General features: G+C 38.0%; 1 protein-coding gene across 1 annotated transcript in view; it reads left to right on the top strand.

The window, feature by feature from the left end:
* The window catches only part of pik3c2a (phosphatidylinositol-4-phosphate 3-kinase, catalytic subunit type 2 alpha), a 60,564-nt gene that overhangs the window by 27,229 nt on the left and 19,016 nt on the right, over positions 1-14,319 (top strand). The window contains exons 4-12 of the mRNA XM_024281125.2: positions 2,351-2,511; positions 5,823-5,943; positions 6,988-7,099; positions 7,232-7,311; positions 7,445-7,508; positions 8,937-9,083; positions 9,151-9,184; positions 9,279-9,522; positions 13,584-13,706. Of these exons, the coding sequence (XP_024136893.1) occupies positions 2,351-2,511; positions 5,823-5,943; positions 6,988-7,099; positions 7,232-7,311; positions 7,445-7,508; positions 8,937-9,083; positions 9,151-9,184; positions 9,279-9,522; positions 13,584-13,706 (1,086 nt within the window). The remainder of the gene's footprint in view (positions 1-2,350; positions 2,512-5,822; positions 5,944-6,987; positions 7,100-7,231; positions 7,312-7,444; positions 7,509-8,936; positions 9,084-9,150; positions 9,185-9,278; positions 9,523-13,583; positions 13,707-14,319) is intronic.

Here is a 14,319-nt window from a genome sequence, read left to right as displayed (position 1 = left end):
ACCAAAAATTTCTATTATCATTTGACATTAGTTTTAGTAAACCTCAAAAATATCCAGAGACTCAAAAGTTCTTTTTCAGCTGCTTTTTTCTTCTGAAACTCTCAATGTTTGGTTCCAGTTACAAGCACTCTTGAGCATTTCTTGAACACTCGAGTCTGTCCCTCACTCCTTCATTGATGGATCTTTAGAAATGTGTTCAGCAAATGGGGTTTGTTCTCTGTTCCACTGCAAATCTCAATAAGAGTGAGTTTGGATTTAACTGTGAGTTTTTAGGGAGATGATCCTGCAGTCTTGATAAAGTACAGACCAATATCAAATCTCTGTGTTTTAGTTATTAGAATCTCTTGTGTGTGAGCAGTTACAGTTTCTGCATGACATCAATATTCTGTGTGAGTTTCAAACCGGTTTCAGGAAAAAGCACAGCACCACTACAGCTTTCTTAGTAGCTTAGTATTTTAGGATGTTTTTCACACAAAGTGCGTTTTGCTTGTAATGTGTTGTTTCTACCTCTACATCATTGCAGAATAGTATGGCGTCAAATCAGGATCCGCTTAAAGTGAACGAAAAAAAGATTTTAAATTTGAAAAAAAGAATTGAAAATCTCAAAGCAGTTTTAAAACGGAAATACATTTTGTAAACTTGAAGGAACTATTGAAAATCTGAAAAAATAAAATTGAACATTGGAAAAAAAAAATATTGAAAATTTAAACAAAGTATTAAAAATTTGAAAGAAAAAAAAGGAAGTTTGACACTTGAGGAAAAAAAACCTAAAACTTTTTCCTATTTAAAAAAAAGTTTATTTGTACTTTCAACTTTACTTTGAAAAGTACTTTACTCTGTTTTCAGTTTCTATTCAGATTTTTTGAGTTTTCGCTGCTGAGATGATCCTAATTTTTCATGGGGGCGGGGCTTTAAGCTCATTGGTTATAGAGACATTTAACAGAGAGAACTCTTCACTACACATTTTCTACACAGAATCGACCCTTTTCACGTGACGTCACTCTAAACGGCGAGTGGGCAGAGTGACTTCCGGTTATATATTATGTCTATGGTTTAGAATGTTAAAGCTGAACGCTGTTTAAAGCAATTTTACCTAAACAATGAAAGGTAACCAAACCAGTTGTAACATAAATGTGTACAATATTTATGTTCTAAATGTCCTCCCTGGTTGTATTGTTTCCCTCTCAGATCAAATGTCAGTATTCCTCCTGCAGAATGCTCCACAGCTGCTTCCCCAAAATGATATTAAACCAGTGGTGGATTATTTCTCTCTACAACCCGGTCATAGTTAGATGAAGGTCACAGGAACTTCACTGAATGCTGCTGGTTTGATTATGAAGGTCATTCAGATTCTCTTCTTCTAATTGATGCTAATGCTAACGCTAGCTTGATGAGACGTAGATCTGCAGAAGATCTTTGCTGCCCAGTAAAAGATGATTAGATTTACATGTTCACAAATCACTAAAACAGAGATAAAGTCAGACAATTTCAACGTGTCTGACAGTAAAGAAAAACTAATAACTGTTGTTATTTTCTGACGTAGCTCCTCTTTGCTGTTGATCATAACTGTGTCTGATCCTGCAGGATAATAAAGATATAAAAAATAAATATTCCTATTAAAAGTATTCCTATTTTTACAATTACCCCTTAAAATACCCCAAAAAACAACAACTACCTCTTATTACAAAAACTAAATTAGCCTTGGATGCAGTTAAAACACTTACGGCAAACATGCAGCAATCTGCATCTTGTCTGCTCCTCTTACGTGAATTTCCATCAGTTTTTGTGCTGATCGCACTTAAAACACGTATGAAAAACATCAAGTATAATAGAACCATTAGAATAATATCTGCTCAAATGAAAGGTTGATATTTTCAATAGAACCTCAAATATTGAAGATTATTCAAATTGTATGTAGATTTGTGAACGATCTAAGACAGGAAATGAAAATACAGTCCAGCAGGACATTCATGAAATAAATATTGTACTTTTTTTTGTTTAAATTGGTAAGGTTACCTTTTATTATTTATGTAAAATTGTGTTAAACAGCGTTCAGCTGTCAGCTTTGACGTTCTAAACCCGATCACTGAAGTCACTTTTCATATTGTCGCCATTTTGTCTGACGTCACTGTGAAAAGTTGTTAGGTTTATGTGACTCATAGTGCATCTAAAGTGAACTTCTATAGAGGTTTTTATTCTTCTTTGACCTCTACCTTTTCTGACTTTTGTGTATAATTGTTTCTCTTTTTAAAAAAGCAAACTTTCTGACTGACCTTTGCCTCGTGCGTTTTGTTTTTCACGCTCCATCCAAACTGAACATTTTTAAAGAGTTCTTTGTCTCATCCTCCAGCTTGCGCTCCAACTTCCCTAATGGTGATGTTTCCACGAACCCGGGCTTCGTCCTGAGCCCGGTCATCGCTCAGAGGGACGACGGCGGCGACAACACCAACTCTGTCAAAGTTTCCATCGAAATTTCTGGATCTCGGGAGCCAGTAACCTTCACCTGTGATGGTAAGCACCCAGCATGGACAGAAGACTGATGGCCTTGATGGTTCTGAAAGACATTTAACCAAGTATAAGTATCTCAGGATGTGAGGCATTCAAGTACTGTGATGCAAATCGGTATAAATCAAATGTCAGGGACAACATTTATGGGAATGTTTGCATTTTGGTATCGGTCATAAACAATTAAGAGGTTAATTCATAAAAATGTTATTTACAAAGTCCTCAGTAGAGACTGCAGCATTAACATGCGATTAATCGAAACAGAATTATCGCATTAATATTTCTTAATCCCCTCAGGTGTACAGCTGTGAGATCAGCGTAATGAAACTTTGTCTAAAATAAACTTAGACTTTTGTTTATTTTCTGTGATTGAGATTTTATTATATTAGAGAGATAATGAGACATTTATTTGTAGTTTTTTGACAAAAGTGATTTTTTTTTTTTTGATCAGACGGCTGCAGCACAGAGCTAAAGATCTGCTGTGTTGGGCGGAGCCTAACAGAGCTGTCAATCAGAAATCCAACAGCAAGGATACAGATCATTATTTTATTTTGGGGTGGGGACTGACATTCATTTTTCAACAATAACAAACATCGTCTTTGTCTAAAAATTGAGGAAACTCCGCGATTCTCCGCAAAAGTCCCGCCCACCTCTGTTATGAGACGCGAGCAGTTCAGAGTGGACAGACACGCCTCCACCTATGAGCAGATTCCAGCAGAGTTGGCCTGAAATCCAGCTGGATCAAACTTCTCCAAAAACCCTTTTGTTATTTTTCACAAATACATTAAGGAAAATGTATGAGAAAAAAATAAAAAGCTGGAAAAAAACAAGCAAAAAAAGTAACTTATTAACATTACTATGAATAAAAACTGGGAGTAATATATTATTCCAGAATAAATCAACTTAAACCTTAAATAACAATATTTTACTCTCCATAAAAATATATTTTGTCCAAGTTATAAAAATTAGAAATAAGCACAAGATAACATCGTACCATTAATAACAATAAAATAAAATGATCTGGAGGGCCGGATAGAATTACCTGGAGGGCTGAATCCGAAATCTGCTTGCAATATGGTGGCACAAAAATCTGACTGTTGATGTGAGTTCCACATCTTTGGTCATTTGAGGTACTAGTGTTTTTAATCATTTGTGAGAAACGGTTTGGCTTCTGTAAATAAATCTGATTGTCTTCCCTTTCCTCCCATATGTTTGTGTGTGTTTGCTTATGCCTCTAAATGGCTGTTTGGCTGTTGGACTTGCTACATAAATCTTTATTTGCTCAGGCTTCCTGAGGAATTGCAGTCATCCTTTTCACATCGTTACAACATTTGCCATGTTGATTTAACCAGTGCTGAGGGAGTTGCTTTTCTCAAGTCCCACTCCCAGCGTCGCTGGTGACACTTAAACACAAATCTATAGCTTTTTAACCGTTAACACGATCATTCCAGTAGAATTGTGAATTCTACTGGAATGATCGTGCTAACTATTAAAAAATGAACTTAATAACTTCTTTTCACTGCTGAGTATCCTAGACGGAGGTGTGGTTCATCTGATCACTTGGTTAGGAAACACCCACGTATCACATAATGCTGGCAGCACCACTGTTGCCACACAGACATCCAGCTCTGCTCCGGGCTCCAGCCAAAGACTCACCATTCCTCTGCAGGGTGGTGGTCTGTTATTCATGGAGTCAGCCACTGAAGTAACTGGAGCAGAGGACAAAGTTGAGAGGTTTCTTTGAGCAGAAGAGTCTGTGTCTGAGTGGCTCTTAAAACCTGTGAAGCGTTGGAAAAGCAGCAGTAATCTGCTGCGTGTCGGGTTACTGTCTGCACCCGGATCAAGCTCGGCTGGACGCTCCAACCCTCCATTCCTCAATGACGAGAACAACACTCAACTCAATTCCTCTGATTTGGAATTCTGCTCAAGATATGTTTTTTGGTTCACACATTTTTAGCGTACTGAGAAAAATAGAAAACCTGTTCATGTTGATTGAAGGTTTTTCTCAGAAAAATGATCTATTAACTAAGGCTGTGAACATTCACGCATTAACGCACACGATTAATCACTCAAATTAATGCGTTAATATGAATTAATGCCACTTAACTGGACCGCGCCGATTTAGATTATTTAAAACACTTCATCCCACTTATACCACGGTTATTCACTAAAGAAATACATATTCAATAGTTTTCGTTCTTTGATCGTGTGGGGGTCTGGTGCGTTGTCATGGTAACACAATAACTACTGTGTCTGCCCTGCAGTGGCTAAGTAAAGCAATTGCACTAAGCGCAAATGAGCGTTCACATGTAGCTTGCAGAGAAAAATACAGAAAGCCAAAGAGAGTTAATAAAAAAAAGAGCACGGCTCCCCATCAAGAAAAACTGTCGGCACTCATGACTGTCGTCACGGTAGATTGGTTGCAGTAAAGTTGGATGAAAATGTAGAGTGAGAAACAAATCTCGGGTTTGTTTGCGTTAATAGTTGCTATTGCAGCATCATGAAATCCTGGAGGAATGACTTATGTGAAACGTTTAAATCTGAAGGAGCTGCAGGAATTTCCCAGGAGGGAAACAGATGAAGAACACACAGCCAGTCGGCTACACACACACTCGCAGAGAGCCTGCATGGAGAAATGTCATCAGCTCTGCATTTTTTTAATTTAGGCACAGGCTGAGACCAACACATTTTTTTTAATTTTCTGCATCGATGAACTTGCTGATGAGTTTGAATCGGATTATAACTGATTCACGAAGAATTGTTACATCCTCATTCAGAAAATAAAAATGAAGGAAAATTTTATCTGCGTCCTATTTTTGTTTAAAAGCTGCTTATTTTCATAAAATTTACCCAGTGAAACATTGTGATTATTAGTGATCAATCACAGCACAAAAATGTGATTAATCTGATGTTTTTTTTTTCTTAAGCCGGTCTCAGCCTTAATTAAAAATAAATGTTTTTAATGTAAAGTTTTGCATGTGATTTCATATTGTGATTATTCACAGATAATAAATACTGTAACAAAAAAAATAATCGTATTCATTTTTTCCCAGGTTTGGGATTTAATTTGTTAATTTTTTTAATCGATTCACAGCCCTAATAATAATATTACAGCAGAACTGATACTGGTTGTTAACATTTTATTCAGAAGTTGACTTTAATTCTATTTGGTTCTTGAGGAAGATGACCAAAATAGTCAGCTGTTGCTGAAGTTTGCTCCATAGATCAGTAGGTTTAACAGAAGTTTTCTTCTTTTCTTTTCTGATCATTTGTTTTTCCCTGATCACTTTCCAATTCTGCCTCCTCCCCTCCTCCAGTGAGTTCTCCAGTGGAGCTGCTGATCAGCCAGACTCTCTGCTGGGTTCACGATGACCTGAACCAAGTGGACTTCTCCAGTTATTTGCTCAAAGTCTGTGGTCGGGAGGAAGTGCTGCAGAAGTGAGTATTTCCAAAACATGTCAGGAACATATTTTCCCACGAGCTGTATTTGTTTTCTTGTGTCCTTTTCTTTCTCCTCCATCTTCATTTGTCTCTCATGCTTTGGCCCACGGTCCCAATCCCTTTATTCTGCCCCGCCCCATAATGTCCACACTCATTCTAATCTAAGACGCATGGGAATGATGACGCTCTTCCCATCACAGCTCAGGCTGTCAGGAAAATGGCTGAAGGTAGCAGATAAAATAAAACAGGAGGATAAATGTTTAATGTAGGTGAACATTCCTCATACACTGCTTTAAGGTCCCACTCTGATCATCTTTTGATCTTTTTCAGTGTTCCTGCTGGTCTTTTCATTATGATTATGATGTTTTTAGTCAAAATCAATCCAAATCATGGAACATAGTTTCTGCAGAGCACCTTTGCACAACTAAATTGGTTAAAAACATTAGCATGTTGCTTTAGCTAAAGTTCAATTTTTTAAATAATTACTATAAATGATTAGTCCATAAACATGAATACACTGTATTTAAAGGCTTGTTGCTAATCTACTTCAAATTTAGAAATATGAAGACTTTCTCTTTCATTTCCTATGGGGCGTATTTAACTCAACATTTCAAAAACTATAAAGTTCATGAATACCAAAAATGCAAGCAGTCATGTCCTGAATGAGCTGGACATTTAGATACCAAGATTTGAGTTTTTACGTGCCAAAAAACATACGGAAAGCAGCAGGAGAATCCCTACAGTGTGAATGCTGACTAAGCAATCACACTACAAAGACGTTCTCACGTGTTTTGTGTGTTCATGGCTGAAATTCAAACTGTCATTTGTTTAAGGTTTGTCTGAGTGAACCGTTTCAGCTGTGATGAAGTTATACAAACGAGGCAAATAAATGGTTGTTGGTTGTGTATCAGTTAGTTTCAAATGTAAACACAGCCTAATCTATGTCAGTGGAAAATCCTGGGATGCCTAGTTTGTTTGTGTAGGAACATCTAGCGATTGATCATTTTCTGCCATGCTGACTGCCGTCCCTCTGTGCCACAGCAAACACAGCCTCGGCAGCCACGAGTACGTCCAGAACTGCAGGAAGTGGGAGAACGAGATCACATTGCAGCTGCTGTCTCACTCCACCATGAGGAGGGACCTGGCACGCAGCGTAAGTTAGTGCATGAGCCGGAGAGACGGCAGTGGGCATGACACAGTTCTCTGAGAAAAGAGAAAAAGTCTTTTTGGTAAAACAACAATCATGTTCTTTCTGTTTGATGGTGAAAACGTTGTTCTTCCCTAGCCTGAAGATGACGGCTCTCGAATAGACTTAGAGAAACACCTGGGGCAGGTGGAGAGGCCTTTCAAGGAGAATGTCACCAGGTATGACGGCTCCTGGTTTAAGACATTTAGCTTTATTCACAAAATCGACACTCTGTATTGCTTTTTACCTGTTCTCAGTTCTCATCATTTGATTTAGGTTCACTTTGTCTGAAGTAACTGTGTGTTCTTGCAGACAGGGGCTCGCTGACTATTTGGAAGGATATCACAATCAAGTCAACAGCTGTTTGCAGAACGAGGTACGAGTGGTTTCTGTGCAAAAGTGACAAAGAAATAAGTGTTTATCTTCCTGGTTGTGATACAATAATTTAACAAAATTACTGAAATAGTAATTTCTTACAAAAATTAGTATAAGTCTCACCCCTGGCCAAACTATGGAAAAAAAACTGACTTATACTTGGGGGGAAACACGGTACTCTGAATGTGAGCTGGTAGTTTAATTCTGTTTTATGGGATCTGTCAATTCCTGATACCCAAAAAGAACAAACTGGAACTGAACAGGAAACTGCTGTTGGGTTCTTCAGCTTTAATTTCCTCTGAAGTCTGAACCCCTGCCTTATCTTTTTTTTTTTTTTTCTGTAAATTTGAAATTTTTATTTATTAAAAAAACACAAACAAACATGGGCTCAGATGTGGAAAAAGCATTGTGCCAGTTCCAAAGAAAAATCGACAGTAAAAGGGTAGACACTAGGCAGGATACAATCAGTCAGGAGGTCTGTTTTTCCCCTTTCTCTTCTGAATTATTTTGACCTCATTCCAATCTGACCGCTTTCAGGTGAGGAAGAAATGGTTCCCAGGTATCTGGAAAAGTGGGTAATGAGCAGTTTCTTGAGGATCAGAGTTTTTCCATTTTTATAACTAAAAACATTATCAGTGATCCATTGTTGGAAAGAGAAAACAACTGGGGATTTCCATTCTGGCAGTATCAAGGTGCTTTCACACCAAACGCGATTCACGTGCCCCACCCCTCTTTCGCCGCCTGCTTGCTGTCTGTCGAAAAATTTGCCCCTGACGCAGCAGCCCCATGTGGGAGGAGCTACCAGCTCTTTCTGTGCACATCTCTAAAAAAACGTCAGTAACCATGTCTCCATGTTCGGGTTTATATGATTATTATTAAAAGATTGTTTCAGTACAGGGGGTGTGTCTGTCTGAAAGCCGCTTACACTGTGTTTCTGTATCTCTGTTGCTGAGCTTGAAGGCTCGTATTAATCCGAGAGGAAAAATAAAATTAGGAGGCCTTTTTCCTTTTTCTTAAATGTCTCGATGAGCTCTGAGAACCTGCGGCTCCAGCGGGTAAAGGAAAAAGATGAAAGTTCTGGACAAAAACGCTAGCTTTGGATTAATATTCCACCCGCTGATCGAGTCACTGGAAAAGTCCCCTGCCCAAAGCTGATGTGACACGGTGACCTGTCAAACTTCAGGTATTTACATCTTGGCCGTGCCGCCCAGTTTGCGCCAGTCGCTCACATCACGCCGCGAGGCTCCAATTCGCCTCAGAGCGCGCCTGTACCATTTATCAACACCTCTGCTGCAGGAATCGCATTCATGGTGTGAAAGCACCTTTAGCCTCTTGGCTCACTGCGTGATCTTTTTGAGTAACTTGGAAAAAGGTCTGAAAATGTGTCTGTTGGTAGAGGTGACGAGTTTCCTTTTCTCTTCTCCTGCAGAATACTCAGTACAAAACAGTGGACAGGGTGGTGCAGACGGTCAAGAATCTCTGCTGTGCTTTAGACGAGGTGGAGACTCAAGCCATCACTGAAGCAGTCAAAAGACTGCGTCATTCTGCCAACTTATCCCAGACGCGCTCACCAAAGGTGAGACGAGGCCTTTACCAACACGTTTATTCAAAAATTCATCTTTAAAACCCTTGTTGTTTTTTAGTTGGGGGCCACATCCTCGGGTCAGTCATCCAACGGTGAGTTCTGTTTATTCCTAAACATCAACTCCGTTTTTTTTATTGTACCTTCTACTGCATTGAAGTCACACTGATCCTCACCTGACCCCGACAGGTGTCTCTAACCCCGTGGAGGAGAGCATGGCCATGCTGACCAAGGCCGTCTATGACCTCGCCAAGCTGTACCTGCGCTCCTTTTGTCACCCGTCGGCGTCCTTCACCTCCCCTCCTTTGCCCCAGGTTGTAGAGGGGGGGGAGGCCACAGAGGGGAGGGGTGTCAAAGAAGCTTCTGGAACAACAGATCACCTGCAGTTCACTCTGTTTGCCATGCACGGCATCCCGAGCACATGGGTCAGCAGGTAACCCGTCACATCATTTGTTAAATCCAGAAATTCAAACTGTTGATAGAGCCAAACAGAGGAGAGATTCACACCTTTAAGCTTTTTGGGTGGAAACGGGTAAAAACACCATTATTACAGTTTATGTTCATCTTCTATTTAAACAAATGACGTAGAAAATATTGGACTTTCAATTGCAGTTTAAGGCGGCTTCTTACTCTCACTGCATATCTGAGAAGAACAAAGAGAGCACGATAAATGCTGTAAGCTCTATAGTTTCCTCCTCATTGAAAGTTGTTGTCTGGATAGTCTGGAAAATACTGGAAAATATGAACGAAATCTGACCTCAAAAGCCGAAAGCTCCTGTCAGAGTGACACCTTCTTATTTCTCTTGACCCTGAATTCTCAAACGCTCAGAGATGGAATATTTTTCTAAACCATATAATATTCAGTGGTATGGATGTTGGTTTCAGCTATGATTGATATAGTTCAGGGGTCTGCAACCTTAAACACTTAAAGAGCCATTCGGCTCCATTCCTCACCGACCAAAACCCAGTAGGAGCCACAAAGGCTTCACTCACCTATTAGAACAATAAGATACTGATTTATATTTATGATTTATCTACTGACATGATGCATTTAAATAAACTATGGTGTTCTTCTGGCTTAAATAAAACATAAACACGAAAAGAAAATAGTTTGTTTTAAAAATATGAAACTGTTTACAACTTTTGACAGAACTTTGCATGACTTCCTTTCAAAATAAAAGACATCCTACACCATAGGATCATGTCAATGCAGCAAATGCAGTAGGAAGTGAAAAGTCATCAGTGATTTAAAAAAAGGTTTATTTTACTGTTTCTGGTCAATTTCTGCCACAAATTCATAAATATAACCAACAAAAACTAATGAAGTGACCCCTACCATATTTCAAAACACAAGGAACACTTTAAACTTGGACCAAGATGGCGGCGCGAGAACATCGCGAGGCTCAGCGTCTTACCAACTTTTGCAATTTTGCAGTTTTACTTTGGCTCATCCTTGCTCTTACTGCCTATTGCACTTCTGGTTGGATGCCAAACTGCATTTTGTTGCCTTGTACTCGTACATGTGTAATGACAATAAAGTTGAATCTAATCTAATCTAATCTAATCTAAATCCTTGAATTTGATCAAAAATAAAAAATCTGGTTTATAATCCAGTGGATTATAACTTAATTTAGCTTCAATTAATGTTGTTCTTACTGACAATAAACTGATTTTCTGTGATAAAAAGCTCAAATTTAGTGTCATTATGACGTTGATAAATTACAAAGAATTGATGGAGAATTACAGCTACTGTTGTTAGGATCCTCGTTGAATGATTCTGTCCTTTAACTGTTTGTGAAGGAGTTGAATAAAGTTTAAGTTAAGTTTTAAACCTTACTACTAACTTACTTTGTCCTTTACAGTTATTTTTTTACATCTTTTAAAACATTGTATTTTAACCAAAGAGTCACAATGGAGGGCTAAAAAAACCACATGTGACTCCTGATACAGATGATCTTTAAGAAAAGTTCACAGGCCAGTAAGCATGGATGTTCATTTAAACCAGAGTTTATAAAACAGCTTTTAGGGGCATTTCTGTGAGGCTGCAGTGTGAGGTGTGCTGACTCACTTAGTAGCCTTATTTTCCTGGATTAGACACCTCTGGTATTGCTCTCGGCGTCTCCTTTTTCCATGCAGGTCTTTGGTTTCACCCAGCCTTCATCTCCTGTGTGTGTCTGGAAAAGAGCCAAGCCTGATTTTCCATCCTCATGAAGTCATGCATCACTAACCAGGATCAGTTAGGAGTCCTGCTCAGGGTTGAAAACCCTCCAACTTCACAAAGCTTGAAGGCTTTGCATTTTTGTATAGCCTTACAGGATCCTCACTTTAAACCAGGGGTCCCCAAACTTTTTCTTGTTGGGGCCACATAACTGTTTTCTTCTCTGATGTGGGGCCGTGTAACAAAGTGTAACAATCACAGCCTAAACATAAAGATTTATGCTTTTCCAGAAAGCCGCACATAACCAAATTTTAAATAATTCATTTCTGTAATCTTCATAGAGGAAATTATACTAAAACATTTTAAAACTAGATATATAGTATTACCTACAATAAATTACTAGCTAAAGATGCTTAAATTGATAGCTAAAAACATTGAAGCTGATAGCTGAAAACGCTGAAGCTGATAGCTAGCTAACATATATTAGCAAAGTGCCAAATTAGCCCAAAAAATAAAAAATTCTACATTAGCCAAAACAGCTTGAATTTTGCTGAAATATTAGCTAAATAATAAATTACCCTCAAAAACTGGAAAAATGTCTAATTTAGCCAAAGTGGCTAGCATGTAACTAAAATATTAGTTAAACTTCAAATTAGCCTAAAAAAAAAACGAAAAAAGCTTAAAATTAACCAAAACAGTTAGCATGTAGCTAAAGTATTAGCTAAACTCCAAATTAACCTAAAAAAATCTAAAAAAACCCTAAATTAGCCATTAACAGCTAGCATGTAGCTAAAGTATTAGCTAAACTCCAAATTAGTCTAAAAAACTGGAAAAATGTCTAATTGAGCCATAACAATTTGGGGGGCCGGGCCAAATGTGGAGCAGTTTGGGGACCCCTTTTTTAAGCGAGGCAAAAAAATGTAACGGTCGGGGTGAACTCCACAGGATTCTGGACAGAGGCTGCTTTGAAACGCCACTTCTGTGACTTGTTTTGCTTCGACGCCTTCTATGGTCATTCTGTGGTCGCTCACAGAGGCCTTCCTAAAAAGAAGAAGTGCCTGTTGACTCTGGCACGGCCTGCTCTGGCAGCTATTTTAGGATGCCAACAAATATTGTATCAGCATTCAAGAACAGACTGAAAAGTGTGGAGTTCCACACACACAGATGCATTCTGTAACTCAGACGAGTAGCAAAGCGCCCCTTCTGTGTTGTGGTTTACTATGATGCTGATTTATGAAAGTCTGAGTGTTTGGCATTGTTGTGGCTCATGTGTCATCCATCTGTGGCCTCAGTCGATGCCAGGCCTCATGGTGGAACTGCCTAAACAGATGGCACTCAGCAGTGGCCGCTTGTTCTCTTACAGCCATGAGTTCATCACTACAGTAAATTCTATTTATTTTATAGTAGAACAAGAGAAGGGCTGCCAGCTTATGGAGGGCTTTTGCTTCACATCTGGAGTTAAACGATTCTATAGGCTGCAATAAAAGCATAAGTGAACATACGTTATTTATTAGGCATTTAAAATGTTTCCAGAGCTGCATGTAATTGTTCTAAATTCCCTTTTCACCTAGTTAGACCACAACGACGATGAGCGACATCTTCTATTCAGTTTTGAAATATTTTCTTTTAGGGCAGATATTTTTCTCATACCAAAACTTTCAAAATGATCATTTGTGTCAAATGTTGTTGATGTTTTCTGCGGTGTTTGCAGTAATGCATGGTTTAGAGTAAACATTTGCACTAACTTTGCAGTATTAGTTATTTCTGTGGTTCGTTGTTGCATCATTTTGGTTACGCACACGTTTTCTACCACTACACACACGGTAAGAGCCTAGGACTCATTATAAAAGTTTGTCATGCTTACATATTTTCTAGGGCTGGTAATTGATTTACAAATTAACTAATTAATCACAAACCTGGAAAAAAAATTAATTTCGATTATTTATATTATCTCTTTAATTTAATAAAATCTCAATCACAGAATGGAAAAAAAGTTTAAATTAAATTTAGACAGAGTTTTACTACGCTGATCTCACATGCACGGCAGGACTCCTTAATAAATATTTACATGTTAATTATGATTTATTAATCGTTTGCATTAACACACTTTCACAGCCCCAATATTTTCATATTAAAGTAATAGGCTAGTAAAAGTGTTACTTAAATAAGATGTAATCTTTTGTTATTTTGTTTCTTTTTTGGTATTTATATCATTTTATATTTAAAACTTGGGAATTATTTCCATATGATATCCTTGCTTCTGTTTCTAATTGAATGTACATTTGGTCAGTCCCAGACAAAAACACTCAGAAGCCGCGTTTGTTGTGTCGTTTCAGCTTTGAGAAATACTTCCTGATGTGTTCCCTTACCCACAATGGAAAAAACCTGTTCAAGCCAGTCCAGTCCAAGAGAGTGGGCACTTACAAAAGCTTCTTCTACCACATCAAATGGGATGAGTTGTAAGTCCGGTCCTTCCCTCTTTGTTCATTTCGTTATTTTTTTCCTGGCTTTATGCTATCGCTGAACTGCTGCAAATTAGTGGTAGTAAACGCAGGCTGAGAGCCAGTCTAAATGAAACGAGCATTTCTTGTTTAAATGTCTCTGTGGTTTTGCTGCTTCACTGTGGCACTAAACAGAATTCTTCTGACTGCTTTTAATGTCTTCTTTAACCAGCCACAGCAGGGGTGTCAAACTCAATCGCACAGGCGCCAAATCTAAAACACACAGTAGATCACGGGCCGAACAGGAGAAACAAATCTTAACATTTTTAAGACTTAACTTTTTTTATCATAAATATGAATAAAACAGGTAGGAAAATTAATTAAATCAACCAAAACTTTGAATAACTTTGAGTATTTGCTCTCAATGATAATATATTATCTGTCAAAATTATATAAGTTAGAAATAAAGTAACTGTTAAAGAAAAAAAACCCTCAAATTTCGTTACTTTTATTTAATTTTATATTTAAAATATCCCAAAAGATTTTGCTCTTTATAAAAAATATATCCTGTCAAAATTATACAAATGTGAACATGCTGGTGAACAAAACAAACTAATCCTGAAAATGAAAC

This window comes from Oryzias melastigma, linkage group LG6 (assembly GCF_002922805.2).
Source record: "Oryzias melastigma strain HK-1 linkage group LG6, ASM292280v2, whole genome shotgun sequence".
In the NCBI taxonomy this organism is placed as follows: Eukaryota; Metazoa; Chordata; class Actinopteri; order Beloniformes; family Adrianichthyidae; genus Oryzias; species Oryzias melastigma.
The sequence above is the reverse complement of the archived record's forward strand: the minus strand, read 5'-3'. Positions and strand labels throughout refer to the sequence as shown.